This window comes from Sciurus vulgaris (genome assembly GCF_902686455.1).
Source record: "Sciurus vulgaris genome assembly, chromosome: 3".
Classification (NCBI taxonomy): domain Eukaryota; kingdom Metazoa; phylum Chordata; class Mammalia; order Rodentia; family Sciuridae; genus Sciurus; species Sciurus vulgaris.
Genome location: NC_136463.1, coordinates 129,750,998 through 129,773,950, shown reverse-complemented (window position 1 = coordinate 129,773,950; position 22,953 = coordinate 129,750,998). Strand labels below are relative to the sequence as shown.

Sequence of the window (22,953 nt, the reverse complement as noted above, 5' to 3'; positions counted from 1 at the left end):
TCTAGGTTTGCATCCTTAGATCCCCCCACCATATCAATAGCTGGAATGTAATAATGGAGTGTCTCCCAGAACAACTGGTGCAGTAGATTCCAAATAAATAGAATAATGTTTTTCAAAGGGTCAGTCTTCCATAAAGCCTTCCACTGGGATTGTGTGAAAGATAAAGGCAAAGTGATCTGCTTGCAAGTGTGCGTGATTAACACAGATACACTTCCAACTGAGAAAATTTTTTATTCTAAATATTTGTTCAAATAGTACCAGACAATTTGAAATCAATAAACTGTGTCGAGTGGTGAGGGCTGCCGCCGTTGAGAAATGACTAACGTGTGTCATGCCATGCCACCGGGCTGCCTGGCTCTACCCATGAAGGACAATTTGTGGTCTTAATCCTTTACATCAACTACAAACACCAGCCACGGTTACAACTGTTCAAAACTACTCTCTCAACTAGTTCAGACCAAGGGGACTAAAGAGGTGAAATGTGGCCTCCATGGCCTGGGAGCGCTTTCCTAAGCTCGGCTGGAGAATTCTACAAATATACATATAAATACATTAAGAGGAGGATAAATAATCAGGGAAACGAAATGACTCGCTTCAAATAATAAATACAGATCGTTTAGTCCGATGCAATCCTTACAGGATGGGAAGAAGCATATAAATTAAGGTCTCAGAAACTAAGCTAGACGCGGGCCAGGCCCAGGACTCTCCAGGCTCTAGTGCCTCTGCAGGGCGCGCCGCCGATAGGTCTCAGACTTACCTTAGGGGCACTATTACCAGATTAGAGTCCCTCGGTCCGCAGTATATGGCACTGTCATGCTTACGGGGGAGTATTCTGCGGCTGATTTTTATAGCAAGTCACCCAAAGGAGGACGCGCATCGAGGGGAGGCCCGGTCACCTCGCCTCTGGACACTGGAGGCCAAGACCCGGAGGCTGTGGTCAGACCACAGCGGGAGAAGGGGATCTCCGAACTGCCCCGCGGGCCCATCGTCACCCCTCCCACCAACCACTAAAGCAAAAGGAGGTAATTTGCGCCGCGAATTCGGGCCCACGGCCGACCGCTACAGATGTGTCAGTTTGGGGGCCTCGGGCAGGCGTCCCTGAGACGAGTGGTGGGCCGAGAGATCTGTGTTAGGTGGGATGAGGGTCGCATGGTCCATGGTGGTGGTTGCCAGGAATTTGCGCGGCACAACTGTAGTCCACGCTGGCCGATGATGGGTGCGAGAGGTGGCCCAGGTTGAAGACCGGCCGGATGCGGCGCCATGGAGTCGACGAAGTTGCCGCCCACATCACTGGGCTGCCCGCAGGTTGGCGCTGGCAAAGCCGCCGCCGTTGCTCGCCATGGGGTGGGGCTCGAACTCGGGCGCCGCATAGCGCTTCTGCTGTGGCAGGCAACTGCTGAGCGGCGCCGTGTAGGCGGCCAGGCCGTCTACATGTTGGGGCTGCGATTTGGCGAAAGCGGGCGGGGAGGGTGCGTCGTGGCCAAGCCAGGCCACCGCGGCAGCTGGCCAGAGTATGCCACATGGCCCGCGGCGCCCGCCGAGAGGCGGGCTGCGCTCCGGGGACTGGCCGGCCGGCGGAGTGCAGGATGCCTTGGCCTTCTGGCTCCCTTCTTGGTACTTCATGCGGCCCGTTCTCTGGACCCAGATCTTGATCTGGCGTTCGGTGAGATTCAGCAGGTTGGCCATCTCCACGCGACGTGGCCGGCACAAGTAGCGGTTGAAAGTGGAATCCTTTTCCAACTCCACAGCTGCGCACTAGTATAAAGCCGTGCGCACCCGCTTGGACGCCGGGCCGGGCGGCTCTGTCCTCGCAGCTCTCTCCTAGACAAGGGAGGGAAAGAGAGTGGGAGCTGAGCGAGGGGGTGAGGACCCTCAGGCATGGAGAGGGGTGCTTCCCTGGCTTTCATTTTTCCTCCACACTTCCTCACTTTCAGTCCTGGGGCGAAGAAAGCGCTGTGAGCAGAGAGATTCCAAGGGGGAGCTCGCTTTCCCCTACCCCGGACTACCTATCAGCCGCACCTGAAACCTGCATCTGCCCTTCTGAGGGTCCTATTCACTATGCCCTCCCCTTTCCACTCCATCCTAACCCATCATCTCATCTCCACCCAAAGGCCATGAAGGACTTTAATGAGAGACTAGGAGCAGCTGGTAAGGTCTACCCCCCACCCCTGTTGAAGAAAGGCTAAAGAAAGACCAGACTTCTTTTAACACTCCTCCCATCCTCTGCTGCTGGGGGTGGGTGAGGGGAGCTCCAGCCTGTCTTCCTTAGAGGCTGGCTCCTGGGCAAAGCACCCTGCGGGAGTAAATAACGGTAGTAGGGACCTTAGTACCTCACCTGTAGCCTAGCAGCACCAGAGATAAGGAGGTGATAATCTCACCCCCCAAAAGAACTAATGTACCGCTCTGGAGTTTTAGAGGTCCCAAGACCAAGCTGGAAGCATTTTGAGCATGGCAGTGCTAGGTGCAGTGCCTGGACACTGGCTTCCACCACCCCTGCCACCTCTCAGCTGCTTGTCTTCTCCCTCACTGGGAAGACAAATGAATTTCTCCAGGGAGGGAGGGCCTGAGCCTGAGCCTGAGCTGAGGAGGGAGGAGCAGAAGAAGGAGCTTACAGGCAGGAAGACACCTTCCCCCTAGCAGCAGCAGCCCTAGAGAGCAGCCGACCAACCAGAGACCTGATAACAAGCCACATCCCAGGGTTCAAACTAGCCCTGGACCTGGAAGCATGTTCATATGTCTTAAAAATAAACCCTGTTGGAGAACACAAGACCAGAACATTTCAAGAACCAACCGGTCTGCACAGAGAAAAGTAGCAGCTGTCAGAGTTCCTGGCCATGCCCATCTCCTACATGCCCTGGATGGACCTAGAGAAAACCTTCTTAATTCTTGAGTCTTCCCTTTCAAGGAGTGAAATCCAAGGCTGCTCCTGATCCCCCCAAAATCCTCCCCCACCCCAGGACATGCACTTCCCCATTATGGATTTGCTGGAATAGGAGAATTGGACTGGAGTGAGCCAAATAGAGTCTCCTTGGCTTGTAGCCTTGATGTTAGGCTGGATTCAAATCCACCACTTTACAGTTTTGTAATCTTGGGCTATTTGCATATTGTCTCTAATGATTTCTTTATCTAGCAAATGAGAATGTTACCACATACCTACTTCAAAGGATTCTTTGAAAAATTAAATTAGATAATGCTTGTAAAGTATTTGTATGGTTCTTAATAGAACACTCCTTAGACTTTAACTCTTATTAATTTAAAGGAGTAGGGTTCATAGGATATGGGCTACATAAACACCAGGGCTTAGGAATCATATTACCTGTCTTCAATTTTTCATTTTCTTTTTTGGTACAAGGGATTGAACCCAGAGGTGCTTAACCACTGAGCTACATTACCAATGCTTTTTATTTTGAGGCAGGATCTTACTAAGTTGCTTAGGGCCTTGCTAAGTTGCTGAGGCTGGCTTTTTATTTTTATTTTATTTATTTATTTATTTATTTATTTATTTATTTATTTATTTATTTATTTAGGTGGTGCTGGGGATTGAACCCAAGGCCTTGTGCATGTGAGGTAAGCACTCTACCAATTGAGCTGTGTACCCAGCCCATGAGGCTGGCTTTGAACTCTCAATCCTCCTGCCTGGTTCTCCCAAATCACTGGGATTACAGTGCCAACATGCCTAGCCCTTCCTTCCTTTTTAAATTTGAGACAGGGTCTCACTGTTGCACAGGCTGGCCTCAAAACTCCTTGGACTCAAGTGATTCTCCTGCCTCAGCCTCCCCAGTAGCTGGAAACTCAGGCATGTGCTGCTGCACCAGGCTCTGTCTTCAAAATTTGAAGAGCTGCTCGATGGAGGTGGATGGGGGCTGAGTTATGACCAGGAGCCCAAGAAAGCAGATAATATGTCAGTATAAGGAAAAGTTCTTATTTGTAAATAGGAGACCTGTCCAGCAATTGCACTAGCAGCCCAGCGTGGAAGTGAGAACCTTGTCACTGCAAGGGTATGACCCCAATCAGAAACACTAAAAGAATAGGACATTTCTGTATTGTCCTCCAAGGTTACATTTAAAGTTCTGAGTTTCTTGGTTCCTGGGTGATTGGGGCTTCCTGGGGCCAGTCTACAGGGGACCTGGTCCAGGGATGGCCCCCTCAGAGAGCTACCTGCAGTGGTACAGCTGTTCTTCTGCTTGGAGTTCTGTCGAGACTCTTTCATCCAGGGGAAGATCTGCTTGCTGATGGTGGCTGAGGAACTAGAAGCATTGGGCCCACCCTTGGCCTTCTGGCAGGAACTCCTCCTCCAGGATTGGTGGGTGAAGAAGGGGGCAGGGTGGGTGGTGGGGGTGGGGGCCTGTGGTTGGCTGCTGCTCTGAGTTCAGACAGGAGGCTGGCTGCTGCCACCCCCCACTCTGACTGTTCCCAGTGCCAGGTCGCATGCAGCTGCCATTGAGTTCAGCCCCCTTGTGGCCTGGGGCTCGCAGAGGTGCAGAGTTCTGGATGGAGCAGGCCAGAACCTGGATAATCAGTGTCAGGGAGTTGTGCCAGCAGTAGGGGGTGGTAGGGCTGATGAGGGTTGCTGTAGCCATAAGTGTCTGTGCTTTGCTGTAGCCATAGCCGCTGAAGAGTCCTGGGTTTTCATAGTATGCAGCCTTCTGCATGGTGCACTCAGGAAGCTCCAGGCCTGCTGACCCCTGCCTCAAATACATTGACTACCACTGTGTCTTTGGCCACCACCTCCAGTGTCTGCTGAATCCTGAGAGAGCTGGACCAGGCCCCAGACTCCAGGTGACCTGACAAGAAGAAAAGTGAGAGGCCCCAGAAGAACTGTCATTGGCAAGACCAGTCAATATAGAAGAACTAGCCCAGGCTCTCTGCTTCCCACCCACTTCATGTTGTAGGGATGGGTAAGGTTCTAAATCTGGGATTTACTTATTTGAGCCCTGGAAATTCTAAAGGAGTTTTCACCTAAATGTAAGAAAGACCTTTTCTTCACTTTAGCTCAATCTAACCTAGGAAAGGGCTTTCCTCCCACCCCCAGATACAATTTTCTTTCTTCAAGACTGTCAATTCAGCCTTTGAACCTTCATGAAAATGCACCTATGGTCTCATACATTTTACTGTCTCATTGAAACCTAATTTGTGAACCTCTTGCAGGCAGGGAATTGTGTCTCATTTATCTATATGTTTCTAACATCATCCCTATGCCTTGTATATGCCTAACCACAATAAATGCTTGTTGAATGAATGAGTGAATGAATGGGTGAGTCAATCAGTGAAACATTGGGTAATTTTTGTGTTTTATATTTGGTGCTAGGAATTAAACCCGGACCTTCTGCATGCTAATCAGGGCTAAATCACTGAACACCCGTACCCTATAATCCTAGTGTTTTAATGCACAAAAGAAAGCCCTATAACCCACTCAGAACTGCCAGAGCCCCCCCCCCAAAGTATCTTACCTACCTAGTTTCAAGTCCCCACATCTTTCATGAAGACCAGATAATTCACTTTTTCATGACAGGGTGACAATTCACCCCAGTTAATTCTGTGGGTCAGGTCTGTGAGATCTACAATGTAGAAAACTAGAAGAAAAAAAATCAAGAAGAGCACTTAAAGACTTGAGACTTAATGTGAGGCTAAAAAATACTTCCTCCTTTCATCTACATTTTTCTAGACCTGTTATTGTGTGTTCCTACTACTGTTAAAGGGATGCCATAGAAATGGGTAAAAGGTTTTAGAATTTGAAATGAATGCAGCATGGGTAAATGGAGAATAATTTATATTATAACTTTATCATATTTACCCAGGATCTATTCTATAAATAGATATTATTGACCTCTGCTCTGGATTATCTATTCCACCCACCTTCTGCCCAGTCCACAAGCAATAAGAGAACCTCTTCTGACAGAATTGAATGGACCCAGAATTAGAAGAAGAAGGGAAAAAACAAAACGAGAAAAAGTCTACCCCTTTTGTATCTCCTGACTTTTGATGGGGGATTTCTCTCCTAGACCCTTCTCCCTTCTTCTTGAAAGACTCCTAAGGAGTTAAAGTATAACTAATACCATTCAATTACTTTTGTCTGTTTGATAAAGAAAACTCACAGGTCAGCTCCCTGGTCTTAATTCTTGATCTCATCTTTCAGACAACTTTCCAGAAACTCTCCCTGGTTTCCATCATGATCATCGTGATGAAACACATTATGTAGACAGCTCATCTGGCTGAATGAGTTTGACCATAGCTATAAACATCACTTCTCCAGCACTCATTTTTCCATCTGCTTTCACCAAAAAGCCTAACCAATTTAAAAAGTTCTTCAAATTAGCTTTTTAAAGTAGTATTGTCCCCCCCCCCAATTTTGTTTTAGAATATAAATGAATATGTCATTTATCTTGGTGTGAGACAGGTCTTTCTCAATGGGATTCTAAAACACTAAGACATAACTGTTGTAGGAATTGTTTCCATTAGTGTTTGTAAATGTGTGCAGTTAAGCTATCTATTTAACAAAGCTAGACTTAATTCTTTTGATTAATTTTCTTATTCTACATTAAAGTTACTGAATATCAAATGGATGCTAACTCCTCATCCTGTGACTAATATTTTCATGTGTTTGCCCCCAGGCCAAAAGAATAGATTGGTTAAATTTCAGGACTTTTCTGGGATTCTGCTTCCAGTCTTACCCTCTGGAAGTCTAAATGGTCACATCAAACACCACCAGAACTTGTTGCTGCTTCTGTCATTCCACTGACAACTGTGGAAACAAAACATCCCCCTCCTGCCTCCAAAGTTGACCAAGTTTGCCTTACTAGGTAGGGCAGTCACATCAAAACAGCTCTTTATAAACCGAGTAGGTCTGTGGGTAGAAAACTATGTCCATATTTGTTCCTGTGGCATATTCCTGGAGTGAGCTCTGTGTACAGACCTCAGAAGTACAAACCCTGGGTAGCTTCCTGAGTAACCATAGTCTGTTCTCCTAACTGTTTACATGATTCACTACCTTATGTCCATTTCCCACATGTAAGGGTGCAAGTTGTGCTGTTCTTACTGGAGAAGACTGTGCAGTGTCCCAAAGAAGTCCCCTCTCCTAAAGCAAAACCTGAGATTATTGTTATGAAACTGGTAAAAGGGCTTATTTCTTTCCAGAAATCACTACTCCTTGTGAACTTTGCTTGAACCTAAAAAGCAGGAACGGGTCATAAATCACTTGGACAATGGTCAACTGTTCAGTGGCTCATCTTTTCCATCACCCCTCCTCAGCCCTTTTTTAAAGGCTTTCTTTTCTCGCCCTTTGGTACCTTTGCTCATTTGGGATCTAAGACCCAAATGCCTTGGGGTAAAGACAAGCCCCCCGGGGGGAGGGGCGGACGAGCAGTGTTTGGTCTTTTTTCCTCAGTTGTCCTTTCCTCTCCCTCTTCCTCATCCTTCTCTTCTCCACCCCTCCCCCAGCCCGAGGAATGGGACCGTGCAGCCGCCCCAATCCCTTCCCGCTCAATCCCCAGTCCCTTTTGGGAAAGAGGCGCCAAATAGGTCTGGCGAGTCCTTTCTCCAGGTCCATGAAAATTGCTCAACTCAGTTTGGAGGCCTAACCGTAGGCCTGGAACGCAAGGCCAAACTGTCGCCAGCCAGAAGAATGGCGTCCTCGAAGCCACCATCACCCTCTCCCTGGCTGCGCTGTCCTGCAGTTTCCGCCGCTACTCCAAAGCAGCAGAGCCCCGATACTTGCTCAGTGCACTTAATTCTGCCCAGGATCAATACCTAATATGATACCGAATAAATAAAAGGCGCTCACAGCGGCCAGGGGACGGGGTTATTAAGCAGCTGGAGCTCTCACGGTGCATATCAATGCACCTGTCATTGTGGTTTGTAACAAAATTTATGACTGCGACCACGGCGGCAGTAAACGCTTCAGTAAGGAATGAAAAGAAAAACACTTCCCAAGGCCCGGCACTTTTCAGAAGTGGAAAGCAGGCTCCGCGTAGGAGGCAGCGCAGCAAAAGAATTCCCTACTCCGCACTTTTCCCGCTCATGCATCCTACGAGCAGCGGGATTATATAAAGTAGCCGGCGCCCGCCATTGAGAGCAGCTCTGCTCCTCGGCCAGAGGCGGGATGGACGCGCAGCTTCGCAGAGGACCAAAGACCTGCTGCCCGCCATGGCCTCGGACACCGGGAGGCACCACCGACTCGCAGAGGCCTGCCGGCACTCGCTCGCTCGCGGTTGCCATGGGAAGGCCTGGGGAGGGGGAGGCTTGAGAAAGGAGGGTATGACAGTCGCTGGGTTTTGTCTCGTGTTGCACCTAGTAAATCACGGACGGGACCCTCAGTCCGTGCAAGCTGAAAGAGAAGGAGGAGGCGATGGTGTGCTGGTTGAGTCAGTTTCGATCAAAAGTCTCTAAGATTCGAGATGCCTCGGCTTTTCTCCCTTCTTTGCCTATCCTAGGGCCTCAGAAGCCCATGGATCTCTTGATGGACATCCCTGTCAAATTCACTGGAACCGAGCAAAGATTCTCCTCTCCCTGATGGCGTGGCCACTTCAGGTTTTTTGAAACTACTCCTTTTCAGGTTTGCTCAGAAGTGGGTTTGTTTATTTTGTCCAAGTTCTCCCTCTCTTTCAGCCCAAGTCTCTTCTGTACTATGGGATGCACATTCTAAATCACTCTTATATAACCCGGATAACTTAATACTGTACTATGCCCTGCATTTAAGGCACTGTGCTCATCCCATTAAAGTGCCATAAATTTGAAGGCTGATGATCAGTTATCATGTAACAGGCGGCAGTTCACACTGAGGTGATCCACTTCAAAGCTGCCCTTTGTTTTATGTCTTGATGTATGAATCCTGAGATGGCTACCTTGAGTTGCAGGAAAAATGAAAATGTAGTGGAAATTGTTTTTTTAAATCATCCTCACTCACCACAAATTTGTATGTGTGTTTTCTTGAATTTTGTTTCTAACTCTTTTTGTAGGCTCTTCGGTTTCTTTTGATATTCTGTGGACGCGGATCTGGAACAAAATGGAAAACTCAATAGCAGCCGTTTCTTTCTTACAAACACACGTGGAGAAGCTTTACCCCCTTTAAAAGTGCCATAATCAATGTGACTATTGTATGTGGTGCCTGCAGCCATTCCTGAAGCCTTTTCCCCAGCAGAAAGAAGACTCTGTTGGCTTCTGGGGAGCTAGAGGCCTTAAACACCAAAGTCCTTGGCTGAATGGGGGACAGCTTGGACCTGAGGAAAGTGCCAGACCCTCTGGCAGAGGGTGAGCCTAGTGGGTCAGAGGTGTGCCATGTAGTGGTGGGGAAGTAGTCAGCTCTCCTCTTGCCCCCACCAAGCTAAATGCTCCTGCTCCCAAACCCAGAGACCAAGCCAAACCCTCTAAGGAGCAGAAGAGGACTGTGCAGAACCATGGAGGGGGGCAGGAAGGCTACAGTTTAGGACAACAGGAAAGGAGGGTAATTATGCAGATTATCTGGGAGCATCCTAATCAGGGGCTACACTATAGAACCCTACTAAAGAGGGAGCTGGGCAGTATTTCCCACTTTGTACATTTTATCTTTATCTCAGATGATCTCCCAGACATTTTCCCATCAAGTACCCACCACATGCTTGGCCTGGGCTGCTCACTCCGGTGTTGGGATTAGGCTGCAAACCGCCAAAGATACAAATATTTTTTCTACCTCCACCCTCAACACAAGAGCAGGTTACCCACCACCGCCGCTGCTCAGCGGGTGCTGGCCCCCAGTCAGGTGAAAGGAGAGAGACGCAGTCTTCCTTTTGCATTTACCCTGTGCAATTTGTCGACTCAGTAGCTTGCAAACACTAAACTGCACCCGGGAAAACCCCACACACAAAGCGTACAGGGCGCTTCTAAAGACCAGAGCGCGAAGCCATAAGCCTTTGAAGTGACCTTTGGCTCGCACCGCAATAACTCACCCCTTAATGAACACCCAACGGAAGCGCCTCGGAGAGATCCCAGCCCGGTAGGGCTCCTAACTTCGCGCCCCGGCTTCAGCTTCCCAGACGACCCGGGCCCAGGGGCACAAGTCACTGGATCGCACCCCCACCCCCGCCCCCAGTTCCTTCGGCTGGGCAGGGCCCTCAGGGAGCCGAGGCGGAGGCGCAAAGTACCAGGGCTCTCAAGCCGGCTGGTCCCGGAGCTGCTTTATATAATACATTCACGTGGGCGGACGTCAACTCTTGACGCTTGATTATTTTTTATTTATTTTTGAAAAAAGGTTTCTTTAGAAGTAGTAGCGTCCCCTCAGAAGAGCCAAGTTGGGAGGCCACCTAGGGCGGTGATCCCCCAACGCCTCTAGCTAGATTTTGTTTTCCAGCTGCCGCGGAACAGGGTAAGTTTGAGCCTGGGTATTCTGGGATGCGCCGGTGTGCTCTGAGCTCCGAGCCAGGAGACTTGGGAAGGGGAAAGGAAAGAAGACACTAACTTGGTGAAAGTTGAGGCACCAGAGGAACCCCCAGCTCCTTCTCCTCGCTTCTTCCCATGCCCACTTACCACCCAGCGTTGACCCAATTTTAGCTTCTGTCGTGCCCCAAGTCGCCAGCTTAACCCAGCTGGCTCTGGGCCACCAGTTGTAATACCTTGTCCATAGCCAGAAACTTGGAGAACGGGAGGGAATCCTGTCCTCCAGTTGTCAACCAAAAGCTACTCCAGGAAGCCCTGGGCCCCATACCCACCCCCCAGCAGCACTCCCAGAAAACTCTTTAGGATAGGGCCAGTGTGGAGCCTTGGTGGGGATTATTGAAAATTTCGGGGAAGTTATAAGTGAGTGCTCCATGGGGCCAAATGAAATGCTGCTAGCAGTAATTGGATTCAGCTGACTAAGCTGGCAGGCTTGCAGCTCCGAGGCAGTGAACGAAGAAAAATGTTCACCGACTTTAAGTTCTGATGGACCCAAGCTCAGGCAATTGACAAAACAACTTTACTGCTCTCCTTCGATGGTGAGGCCCCTGAAAAATCAGTCTTGCCAATGGACCTGTCCCAACATAGACTTTGGGAGTGCTCCTTGCTTTGGGGATCCCTTCCCCATAAGGTTCAGTCTGGTTTGGCTCAGTGGCCTTCTCAAGAGCACACAGTCGATCACTGGATCTCATGAAGCAACTCACTCTGGCCTTGGCAAGGAAAGACTTGGGATGGGTTGTCCTGTCCTCCCCCAGCAAGAAGTCTCAGGAAACAAGGAAACAAAAGGATGGGTGGGATGTGGGATTCAATATATGATTTAGCTTTCACTCAGGGTTCACTGGGGAGAAAGACCCAGAAACACTAAACCTTTTCTCTTCAGTCAAACCCCTAGATTTGTAAGAAGGGAGTGGAGACGCCTCCCAAACTCTTCAGGGTAGTTTGGGGGTTCTTTTAAATTTTCCAGGATAAGCTCAGGAGCATTTTACTCCCAAGAGGGGAAAAATACTAAGCCAACAGCAAGAGGCAAAGAATGAGTATGTGGAGCTTGATCCCAGAACAATGCAGGGAGCTGGCTGGCTGGCCACTGAGTTTATTTTAAATACATATAAATCAACCCGCCTGCACCCAGCCCGGCAGCCCAAGACACAGAATTAATATGATGCTCCATCTTACTTTGGCAGTGACAGTGTAAAAAAAAAGTTTCTTTTTATTCATTTCATTTTCAGCCCATTCTCATAACTGCCCGTTACCCTCAAAATACTAACTCCAGCCCCCAACCCCCTAACCGAACCCCCTCCTCAAACTGCCTCCACAGCCCCCAATACTGTCAGCCACCCTCCAAGCCTTGCATGGTAGTGTCCTCCTAACCTTTTGGTAGGCGGGGAACGTCCCCACAAAGCTCACCTCCTTACGATTAATCACCGTCCTCGATGTATATGTAGAAGTGTATCTAGGTCTACGCAGGCTGCCTCACCAATTGGCAATAATCAAGATCACAGATTACACAAAATAAATCATATTTAGTATCCCGCTCAGGGCAGCAAGCAGCCCCGTTCCCAAAGATTTCCATTTTGTCATGCAATTGCTTACCTGTATCCCAATTTATCATAAACCTGGTGTCCTCGGCCTCAGACTGGGCGCCAGTGGGGGGCAGAGCTAGCCTTCCCCCTTTGTCTGCAGACAGCACTGTCCCAACCCTCCTCTTGCGCGCTCACAGACGCGGCCATATACCCGAGCTCACGGAATTCCCGGTAGAACGGAACCAGTCTGAGGTTCAACTACCAATAAACGCAGGAGGAACGAGTTCGTAGTCCCCGAGCTGGCTTCGCCTGCGCTGCGCTCCGGCCCGTCCACCCGCCGGCCGGTCAGCTCTCAGGCCCAAGCAGCGGCCACTCGCACCCCCACCCACTCCTATGTTCCTGCCCAGCCCTCCCAGGCCCCCCAGAGCTCAGGGTGTGTTTTGCTTTCCGAACGTAGTCCTTTCTGGATTTGGAGAGAGCCCCGGAAACCCCCTCATAGTCGGGAAATACAGACGCTGCCTTCAAATGTGAGCATATTTGTTCACGTGACCCCAAGGGAAGATTGTACTGATTGAGGCTGAAACTTTCACGCCATCCAGCCCCGGAGCGCAGCCGGGCCTGGGGGCTAGGAGGAGGGGCGCTAGAGGCGTGGGACCCAGGCGCCTTCCTAGGGGTAGACTCGGGTGGGTGTGGGACGGAGGGAAAGTCTCCGTCTCTCAGCTTGGGACTTATCGGGTCACAGCCTGGCGGCATGCAATGGGATGGGGACTTAGTCTCTCCCCGCATCGGCAAATGACCCTGGTCCGGCCTTCCGCCAGACTAGTTCTGGGGTTGGAAATTTTAAAAGCTACCTTCCTTAGAGGCGTGTATGGAAAGGGCTGTGAAACAGCATGTTTACTGCTCCCTTAGCTCCCCGATCGCCGTGCCCGGTATTCCGCATCCAAATGCACCGGGGCAAGACGCTCCCCGGCCTCCTAGGAGGACGCTCGTATCTTTCCAATGCCTTGGTGAGGCACTGAAAGTTGTGGCACAGCACAGGCTGTGGGATTCGCTGACTCTCAGCCCTGGCGGGTCACCTCGGGGAACCTTGCTACCACTACTATTCCTTGGGACCTGGGCTCGTTCTGCGGACTCGCCGGCAAGCCGCCGCTACTGAGCCAGAAAAGTCCCCTAGCAGACCGCCAGGAGCCTCTCTGCACCCTGAGTACCCCCCCCCCCCCGGGTCCTTCGAGGCCAGAGTCGCCTAAGAGCTGAGCCGCAGCCCTCGGTGACTTGTGCATCTCCAGATCTGAGCGGGGCCAACGGGATCCCGCAGGCCCAGCGACAGCCAGGCCGCGACTTCCCGCTTCCTGCGGTGCCTCTAGGAAGGCAAAGGGGTTTGCGGAATTAGTCCCTGCTGGGTTTACCTGGGGGACAAGGAAACTTCTATTTTATAAATATTAAATCATAATAGGATCCCACCGTGCACCAAGAGGTTGGGTGGAATTCACCGTACCCATTCTGCATGTGGGAAGAAGAATTAAGCACATCTGGGCCAGCGGCCAGCCTCCAGTCTCTATCTCCTGGATTGTAGCTAGCTTCCACGGATCTCACCCCGCTGGATCCCCACCACAGATCCCTCACTAAGAAAAGCTCTTCACCCCATCTCCGAAAGGGACTTTCATTGCCAATGTTGCTTCTCAGCGGCATCAGCCACGGAGCTGATCCCCAGTAGCTGCTTAGAAGGTCTCAGACAAGCGAAAGTGCCCAGAAGCAGTAGATGAGCACAGGAACAAGGGAGAAGGTCCTCCCAATCCCTATCCCAGAGGCTCTGGGATGTCCCTGAGGACGAGTCAGGGACCGAGCCTCCAGGCCTGTTGGCGAGCCCCTCCTTTTGTTCACCTGTCCCGACCAGGGCGGAGACCCTCTCGGGGTGCCTCTCCCAGCCCGACCGTGGGTGTCCCACTCCATTCCTACTCGGAGGACCCCGCCCCCAAACCTCCCGCCAGGGGCCAAGCCCGAGGCCCGCGGCAAGTGTTAATCCCCAGCCAAAGAGGGGGGTTGCTTTGCGGGAATTTGTCTCCAGGAAAGGATCTAAGCCTTCTTCAATCGGAGCATATGTTCATAGAGCAATAAACCGGAAAGATTTACAGTCCTCGCCCGGCCCCCAACAGCCTCACACCCTTTCAGGAATTACTTACGATGATTTATCACACCAACTCGGGCAATTGTCACACTGATAAAATAGCCCGGGCCGGTGCCCGCCAAGCCCAGGCTTTGGGAGGCTGTTGGCTGCCGGGCTGCCAGCCGGGCCGGGGAGGCTTTTTCTGGGTTTCTTTCTGGGCCTTACAAGGGGATGTCTGGGTGGGTTGAAGTGGGTGGGGGTGGGAGGGGAGACCATTCTCATTGAGAAAAATGCAAGCAGCTCAGAGAAAGCGCCCGGAATCTGCGCTGGAGTCACTTGCTAAGCACATAAACATTTGTCATCTTTGAATAATTGAATTAATGTGTTATTGTTTGAATGTATAATTCATAACGGAGGAAACTTTGTTTCTTTCCTGACGGGAAAATATACACACACCAAAAAAGAAATGAAAATACATACAGTCGCAAAACAGCCACCACAGACAGCTTGTCCCAGCTTGCTGAAATCACCCTCAAAGCCCATGGAGGCGTCTCACGAGGGAAGACGGAGAATAAAGAGACTGTTCTCTGGGACACACAGGTCAGATCTGAGAGTTGAAGGAAGAGAATGTTTGCTGCTGTCCCCCGGCCCAAGTCCCCAGCAAGCTAGGGGTGAGGTGTGACGGAAGCAGAGTGGGTTTTAGGACTTCAAATTTGGAGGGGGGGAGGCTGAAATGGGAGCAAACGAGAGAAATGGCCTTTTGCGGTTCACCCGGGCCTCCCCCGCATATCCCTTTCTTAGAGGCGCCCCTGTCCCGGCGCTCTGACACCCAAGCTTCCTTTTTCTTTTATTTTAGATCTTAAAAAAAAAAAAGTAAAAATACAAAAATACAGGGAAAATAAGAAGAAACTCCGCTATGGGGTGACAGAAGCTGCAGAGCTTAGGTGAAGAGAGGGGAGAGTGGGAGAAGCAACTCGGAAATCATTATCTGTTGGTTAAAACCTGCCTGGGGTAAAATTTCAACTCAATTTTATAGCCTTCTATTATGACGCAAAGAAAAATTTACGACCCTCGCTTGAAAAGAGGGCCGGGGCCTTTTCTCGCCAGTTTAAGAATAGGCAGCAGATGCCGTGACAGCGACCATTGTTCCCGGTAGACACAGGCGACCGGGCAACCTTAGCCCGCGTGCGCCAGGCGTGTCCCCAGCCGGGCCGGTTTTTTACAACTCTTGTTGTCTCCGAGCAGCCTGTGCGCACCCTCTCCCCTCACCTCTCGCACCCTCGCCCCTTGCACACCCTCACATCCTCTCTCTCTCTCTGACACACACACACACACACACACACACACACACACACACACACACACTCGGCCGCTCTCAGTAATTTTTCATAAGTGCAAAGCTTTGCTGAACCAAGGGTCACCATCCAAGCCACTAACAACTTCTCGCCGGCGCGCGGTTCCAAATCAGGAAGCAAAGGGAACTATTTGTCAGCGGCCCTGACAGCTAAGTTCATTAAGGATTTAAATCTGATGAAATAAAAGTCGCCAAAATATTTACCTGCCGGCCGCGCTCCCGCGCCCGCCGCCGGGGGCCGGGGGTGGAGGGCCGGGGGGCGCCGCGTGGCCCCCCTCGGCGGGTGATATTCTTGGGATCCCTGCACTTTCCAAGTCGGAGAGAGCCCTTTGCGTGGCAGATTAATGACGACTCCTTGTTTCTTAAGGGACGTGCTGAATTAATTATTTCGCCAATCACGTGGTCGGGACTTGTAGAAATCTATTCTTATCATCTTCCTTGCACTTTGAAAATTCTCCGGGTTATGAAAGGCCCTCCCCCGGCTGCCAGCGAGCCCCGGCCGCCCAGCCCGGCGCGGGGGGCAGGGAGGGCTCCCCAACATGGCGGGCGGGCGGGAAGCGCCGTCTGCCGAGGGTCCCGATTTACTGTACTGTACTCGGCGGGCTCGGCTATGGACTCGCTTCCTTCTCGTCCCTGCCGGTGATTCAATACACACAACGGTATTGATGTATTGGTGGGCACAGGAGGAGCCATTAACCAGAAGACGGGCAGAGGACAATCATAAAATGTGTCTGAATATTTAAACTTCTGTCTGCACACTTATAAATACACATGTCCACGCGTCTGGAGCAAGCCCTTCCATACATTAAGGACACATGTCTGATTTTATGCATTCTATTCATTTCCTGTCTCTATTAAGACCCCCATCTATTTTGGGACTTCTGTCTTGGCCCCCTTTTCAAGACCAAGACCAAGATGAGGAAAAGCCCTGGCGATAAAAATAGTGCACAGTACTTTTTATAGTGGGGAGTGTTTATTGTTGTCTGAGGGGCGGAGGGGTGCTGAGAAGGAGGGGCAGGTGCTGAAGGCCCCAGGTGGGGCTGAGCAGCACCAGAAAAGTAAAAGGAGCCCAAGACTGGAGGACAGCCGGGTCAGATCTGAGCAGCTACAAGACAGCCTCAGCTCAGCCCAGGACCAACACTCTCTCCCAGCGTCAGGGCAGCCGGAAGGTTTCTCATACAAATCACAAAGTCTTCCTCTGAGAGCTCCTAGACTGAAGGGGTTTGGGGCTGGCCTGCACCAAGCAGAAAGCCAGCGTGGTGCCCCCTGTTAGCCCAGGCGGTTACTTCTTTTTCTTTCAACAAATAATGCCCAACACCCTGCAACTTGAATTCAACCCCAGACTTTTCAATGCTCCCAAAATAATGGTGACCAAATTGGGAGTGTGTGTATACTGGGAGAGGGTAATAACAATTGCTAAGCCTTGTATTCCTTAACCATCACACCTTAGGCACCAAGTAAAAATTGGTGCTAATTTTTTGCAGAAAATAGTAAGTTGTTTATATTCAATGTTAGCTTTTAGAAGACTTAAAGAATGCTTCTGTCAAGGCACCAAACATGAGGGAGGTTTTGCTACACCTTTTATTATTTCAAATATAGATCAATGGATTACATCAAAACTACAGGCAACAATTAGTATAAATAATACTTTAATCAGTGGCAGCAAAACATTGGTCAATTCTATTTAAAAAGCATCTCGTGTGAACAGACTCCATGGGGCTGACTGACAATGTCATCTCACAACAAAAGGCTGCAATGGACAAAGTGAGATGGGAGTCTGAGGAGCAGTGTCCTCAGCAAACACTTCACCTCCCCCTGTCATGACCCCAACACAGGTTTAAAAAAGTAACACCACAAAAGCAAATACTGCAGGCCCATATATGGGGGGAACAAACTGGAAATAAATAATAGCAAATGGGCTCTGGAGCCTTTCCACATCTAGCTTTCTCCAGAGCATATTCCCAGATGGAAAGTGATTTCCTTTCCTGTCCTAGGTGGTTGGAGGGCCCTGCCCTTTTCCTGGCCCACTCCTGTGGGCCCAAATGGATACTGGGGTTCCAGTGGGACATCAGGGCTGGAAGCTGCCCTCTGGGCCATCCAGGCTCCATTAACATTTCAAAAGACAATCTCTTCGAAGCTGAGAAGGAGAGCTGAGACTTATAAACAAAGAAGTTGTTTCTGGATGAAGTTACTTTCCAAAGTAGTGGGACTATGTTTGAGAAGGATCTGAGGTTTTCTTCAGGAAAACATGCCACTTGACTTTCCTTTGAGACAGGGAAAAGGGGAAAAGTAGTGTGGCATTTGGTCCGAAGTTAGGTGAGCAACCAGAACTTTTTGGGAAAGGAAAATCTACAGGATAATCTCTCCATAATGTCTTTGTAGTTAGATGTTATGAAAACATATACTTTTTTCTTCTCCCAGGGAGAAGGTTCAATGCATGCAGAGATTAGGGTTTTTGGAAAGAATTTTAGCAACTCTCCAACTTGCCTAAGGATAGCAGCTCTTTTCAAATGCTACATCCAAAGACTGCTCTCCACGTTGAAGGGGGAAGAAAGAAGGGTAGTTAGAGTCCAAAAGGTTAAGGGTTTAGAGGTCAGTACTCCCGCCTGAAATACAGCTAATCGAATAGAAAATTTGTCCTCTGGATGAACCTGATTCTGTAATTTAGCCGAACTTCAGTAAAATACCTTTTCAGCTTCTCAACGTGGGGCATCAGAAAAAAGACGTCTTGACTATGTATGAACTCTGTGCTTTTTGTCATAGAAACAATGATGCGAATAATGCAGGAATATCCATCTTTAATATCCCGACGTGGAGATATTCAAGTATTGCCATGTGCAAGTCTGAGAGCCAGGCTCACCCCAAGGAGGAACAAAGAGCTGTCCCCAGGGTCTAATACAAAAGACCAAGGCTTGGAAGATACTTTAGAGAAAGCGGAATTTTAGCCTAGGGACTCCAGTGAATACCTGCCCTAAGATCTCAGGAGACACAGGACCAAAGAACACGCCTCTTTTTCCCTCTTCACTTAAGTGTATTTTAAGAATTACCACTAAAAGCTTTCAAAGCATTCTGAAGCACTGGAAAAAAATAACTTCATTATGGATCTTAAGTTTTCAGATTACCCCTTCTGCTTTCCCACTTGGGTCACTTTTTAGTAGCTGCAAATAGGGGTTTCTTTTTCAGAACCTTTTCTGTTTTGGAGGCTTTGGGGTTCAAACTTTTGAATACTTGTTTCATCTGAGTATACGAACTCTAAACATTACCTTTGACTCTTTCCCCCTTATCCTTAAGGGTCAACATTTTTAGAAAAATGAGCTTTAAACTCTTCCCAAGCATGACATAAAAAAAAAAAAAAAAAAAAAAATGACCAAAGAACATCTCTCCTGTTGTTCAAGACTGATTTTTTTTTAAAAGCACTATTCTCAAGGCAAAGAAGAGGGTCTGAAAACTTTTGTACTTTTGTAATTTCTGCTTCTAATTAGTGGATTGAGAAAAACTTCCTTAGGGTTTTTTTTTTTTTTTTTTCTTAAATCAAAATTTCAGGGGGAAAACTCCCTAAGACCAACTTTTGTACACTTCTAGATTCAATTAGTTTCTTTTTTAAAGCAATACTTCCTTACCTTCCCACTGTTGCCAAGTGCACAAACCCTCCCCCATATAGGCCAGAACACCAATTCCTATGAAATCCTGCTATGCAGATTTGGGAGCTATTTGGAATCCAGTTGGAACAGAAAATTCAGTATCTGAGTCATTATCTGATGGCCCAGAGCACTGAGGTTTTGTTTTTTTTCCCCAGAAGGAAAATGTTGAACCATTTGTTTCTTTTTTCCCCTTTCCTTTAATCACCCAGAACTGTATATAAGCACTGTGCTGGAAAACAAGCACATGTGAAAATATATTTTTAAAGAACTCAACGTTGAATGGATCCTTTGCTTTCCCTAGAAGGGTTAAGGGTCCCCTTTATTTCTTTCCAGGGAGTGGGGAGGGAGTGGAGTTCAGAATGTAGGTAACTTCCAGGAGTGAGTCCACACATAACTGATCCAGCTCCCTGAAGCTCAGTTCCTTTCACCATCTAAAGATTTTTGGCATGATAGTGCAGGTATTTCTGTTCCCCATTTTCCAACAAATAAATATTTAAGCAAATATAATCTAAACATAAAATAACCCGTTTCCATTTCCTTCTTAGACTTATTTCTTTGGGCATGGGACCACTGGGAGCAAAACGTTTTCTTTTTATCACACTTGAAATATGACAACCCAGAAAGTTCAGAAATCCTGGCCCAGCTTTCCTGCTCCCACTGAAAGCACCTAGCACAGTGGCCAACATTCTGCCTCAACTCCCCCACATTACTAAACCACAAAGCTCCCTGGAGGGGTGGAGTGGGGGAGAAGTCCAAATTCCTACTGGGATAAAGCATCCAACCTTCATTTGCAAAGTCAAAATCCAACAGCTGAGATTTTCATGAGTTTAATGACTCGCCAAGGTTTTATGTTCTCAGTAGCTCCTGCCATATAATATACGTAGAGAGAATCCCGCCCACCCCTCCCACCCCCTTCCCCACTCTAGGGAGGGGGCTGCCCTCGGGCGGGATGCTAACCTAGTCCGAGGGAGGCCTGTAAGTCCCAGGTCCACCCCACAGTACCTTAGAGCCCAGTGAGGTGACAGCAGGCCCGGCCTGCCCCCGCAGCTTCGGCTCAGCCTGGAGCGCAGGGAGGGATGGGCCCAGAGTCCCCACTTCTATAAGGTTGTCAGGTCCGTGTGGTGGTCCTTGGCCATGGGCTGCAAATGCTGGCCTGGGGCGGCTGAGGAGGAGCAAGAGGAGGAGGAAGATGATGATGATGACCTGCCTTTGGTGTTGGGCAGCTTGTGGTCTTTTTTCCACTTCATCCTCCGGTTCTGGAACCAGATCTTGATCTGGCGCTCCGACAGACACAGGGTGTGAGCGATTTCAATCCGACGGCGCCTCGTCAGATACCTGTTAAAATGAAATTCCTTTTCCAGTTCTAGGACTTGCTGCCGGGTGTAGGCCGTCCGGGAACGCTTGGGCTCCCCGCCGGTGTAGTTGGGGTTCACTGCGAGACAAAATAGACAGTACAGCCAGGTCAGCGCCAGGCCACTAGTTAGGCCCCTGGCCTCTGCCGCTCACTTCCTGGCGCGCCCGAGGCCGCGGCCCTCCAGCGCGCTCCCAGGCTGGCTGGCTTCCTCCCTCCCGCCCTCTCCCTGGCGCACAGACTCACTCCCACCCACCGCCTCACACCCACTCACTGCCCCCAGAGCCTCACAAAATCCCCCCAGATGCCGCCTTCTCCCTGGTCCACCAAGGGCTCCGGAATCCCTAAGCATTTTGGAAATGCCCTTCTCCGCTGTTCCCTCTCCTCTGAAAATGGAGTCCTCCCCCACCCCACCCTATCCCCACCCCCTTTTGCGCCCACAGCTAAGCATCCAGCCACATGGTCCCGGCCTGCTCCCTCAGCTATAAAAATTTATGGAGAGAGTAATTGCAGCGCCCAAGGAAGCTCCACACGTCCCCATCCACACACCCCCTCCCGGGACCCAGGCCAACGGGCTGGGGTGGGGGCCGTGGGGGCGGTGGACCCATGCCTTACCGGAATTCACGTGCACCTTCTTCATCCAGGGGTAGACCACAGCAGGCTGTTTGAGTGCTGTCCCGGGAGGCGGCTGCTTGGGGCCGCCGGGCTGGCTGCAGGCCCGGGCACCAGGCAGGGGTGCCGGTGGGGGCGCCGGGCACGGCTCTCCCGGGGCGCCGTAGTGACCACCGGGGCCACTGGGCTCTTGCCCGTGACCCCGCGCAGGCAGCGCTGAGCCGGGACCCGGGCCGCCTCCTCCGAAGGGCTGCTCACCGAAGTCGGGACGCGGGTAGAGCCCCGGGGGCTGGAACTCGGCGCCCTGTGCGCCGCTGTAGTAGTCGGCGCCCTGCTCGCCTAGGTAGCCGCTCTGCAAATACTCCTCGCACGGAGGAAACTTGGGGTCCACATACTTAGAGTTCACCATATACGAACTCATGGCCATTAATTTCAGAAGGTAGAAAATACTAATTTTTCTCGTGTTGTCTTTTTTTCTCCTTCCATAGGGCCCTCCTACTTGCTGTCAACTGAATAAAGTTGGGCAGCCATGTGACCAGGCCAACCAATGGGGAGGGAGGGAGTTTATCACTGGGTTGGTAAGCATCTCATAATTTTCACAAATTTAACTAAATAACGTACATGTAATCAAGTGACTTGCCATGCCACATTTGAGGGACCCACCAGATGTTAATGTTGTACAAATCCCCAGCACCCCTATTTCCAGCAGGTAATCTCAGCTTTTGTCTGCCACTGACTTTGCTAACCTTCTATCCCCTTATACTCACCCTCTCCTGAAATCAGCTCCTCCAAAGTGGGCACAGTTCAAGAGAAAATGAATCCTTCTACACAGGTACCGGGCAACTAAGTGTAGGTAGGCAAGGTGACCTCTGAGTTGGGCAAAATGTCCCAGGCAGGCAGACTGCCTGCCCAGCCCGCGGGAGCGGGGACTCTGCCATACAAAGACGGAGTCAGGCTTTGTCTTCATCAGGGTCACCCAAAAGTTACCAGAATCCAGCAGGCCTGAATTAAGTTAGGCAATGAGTAACTGCCATGCTTTTTGGCCAGTGCTCAGGATGGGCTATTCCTAGCCAAAATTGGGCCTTGATGATAAGACAGGAGGTCCTCAATGCCCAGTCTCTTACAGCTAGCTGAAGGTTGTGGTGGAAAGGTGGTGAGGGGACCCTCACCTCACCCAAATGCACCCCAGAGGTGGCCACTGTCCTTCCTTCCAGCTTGTTTTCTTCCCACACAAGTGCGCTAAAAGTCAGTGAATCCCCATTTGGGTACCTTTACATCTCCTGCCCCTGGAGGACAGAGCTAGGGCTGGAGCTAGCTGGTCATTCACTTTACTCTTCAGTACCCCAAAACTCAGCCTTCTAGCTCTGCATTTATGCAACCAATCAGGGTTTCTTCCTGCAGCAGTATCCACTGGAGTCTCTATTTAAAGGTGAGGAACTTCTTGAGGAAAAGGCTGCACGATATCACCAGGCACAGTCCGTCCTCCTCGAGTCCAAGGTAATGAAACAGAAAGAGGTGGCCGACCCATACCAGCTGCCTCCGTCTTGGGCTATTTCGGGGAAACTTGAAGTTTTTGCATCGACCATATATTCCCCTAGAATCGAATCTGTGACTATGTGGATACCACACAAATTCGGTTCTACAGGGTATATATAGACAACGTTACAACCTCCAGGTCCTACCCAGGGTGATACTCAGACAGCTGCCAGCCCTGGCCTCTTCCTCTGCGCCACCACCAGCCCAACACAGCCACCAGCATTTTCGGAGACAATTCAAGTAGACTGACAGGCTTGGTAACAATTTGCAGCAACGAGTTCCTTAATTCTTTTGCCAGGGACAAGGTTATTGAGCAGCAAGCAACCAGGACATTCTTCTTAAGAAAGAAAGAAAAGAAAAAGATAATGCAACTCAGAGATGGTGGCTTTATTACCCCCTCTCGGGATCCAAAATACCTTCTCCTTCCTTAT

General features: G+C 50.0%; 2 protein-coding genes across 5 annotated transcripts; both read right to left on the bottom strand.

Moving 5' to 3' along the window:
• Window positions 1-1,059: 1,059 nt before the first annotated feature.
• HOXD3 (homeobox D3) lies at window positions 1,060-5,330 on the bottom strand (the record flags this gene model as incomplete). The annotated part of the gene is given in 14 exon segments (XM_079131240.1): window positions 1,060-1,131; window positions 1,133-1,247; window positions 1,249-1,302; window positions 1,304-1,478; window positions 1,481-1,535; window positions 1,537-1,748; window positions 1,751-1,763; window positions 1,765-1,801; window positions 1,803-1,821; window positions 4,159-4,278; window positions 4,281-4,352; window positions 4,355-4,502; window positions 4,504-4,592; window positions 4,595-5,330. Coding segments are annotated over 14 exon segments (1,287 nt in total). The 5' UTR covers window positions 4,701-5,330.
• Window positions 5,331-5,462: 132 nt separating this feature from the next.
• On the bottom strand, window positions 5,463-22,587 carry HOXD4 (homeobox D4). Of its 4 annotated transcripts, none has more exons than XR_013762461.1 (3): window positions 20,990-22,587; window positions 20,026-20,455; window positions 5,463-5,573 (listed from the first exon to the last, which is right to left on the bottom strand). XR_013762461.1 is itself a non-coding variant. In XM_079131241.1 (2 exons), exons 1-2 carry the CDS (start codon window positions 21,411-21,413, stop codon window positions 20,121-20,123), a joined length of 759 nt encoding a protein of 252 aa, XP_078987367.1. In that variant the 5' UTR covers window positions 21,414-22,587; the 3' UTR covers window positions 18,824-20,120. The 4 variants fall into 4 exon arrangements, 1 of the variants encoding a protein (XP_078987367.1); XR_013762462.1 differs by lacking the exon at window positions 5,463-5,573 and adding an exon at window positions 8,903-8,991; XR_013762463.1 differs by lacking the exon at window positions 5,463-5,573 and adding an exon at window positions 18,824-19,454.
• Between the last annotated feature and the right edge of the window lie 366 nt (window positions 22,588-22,953).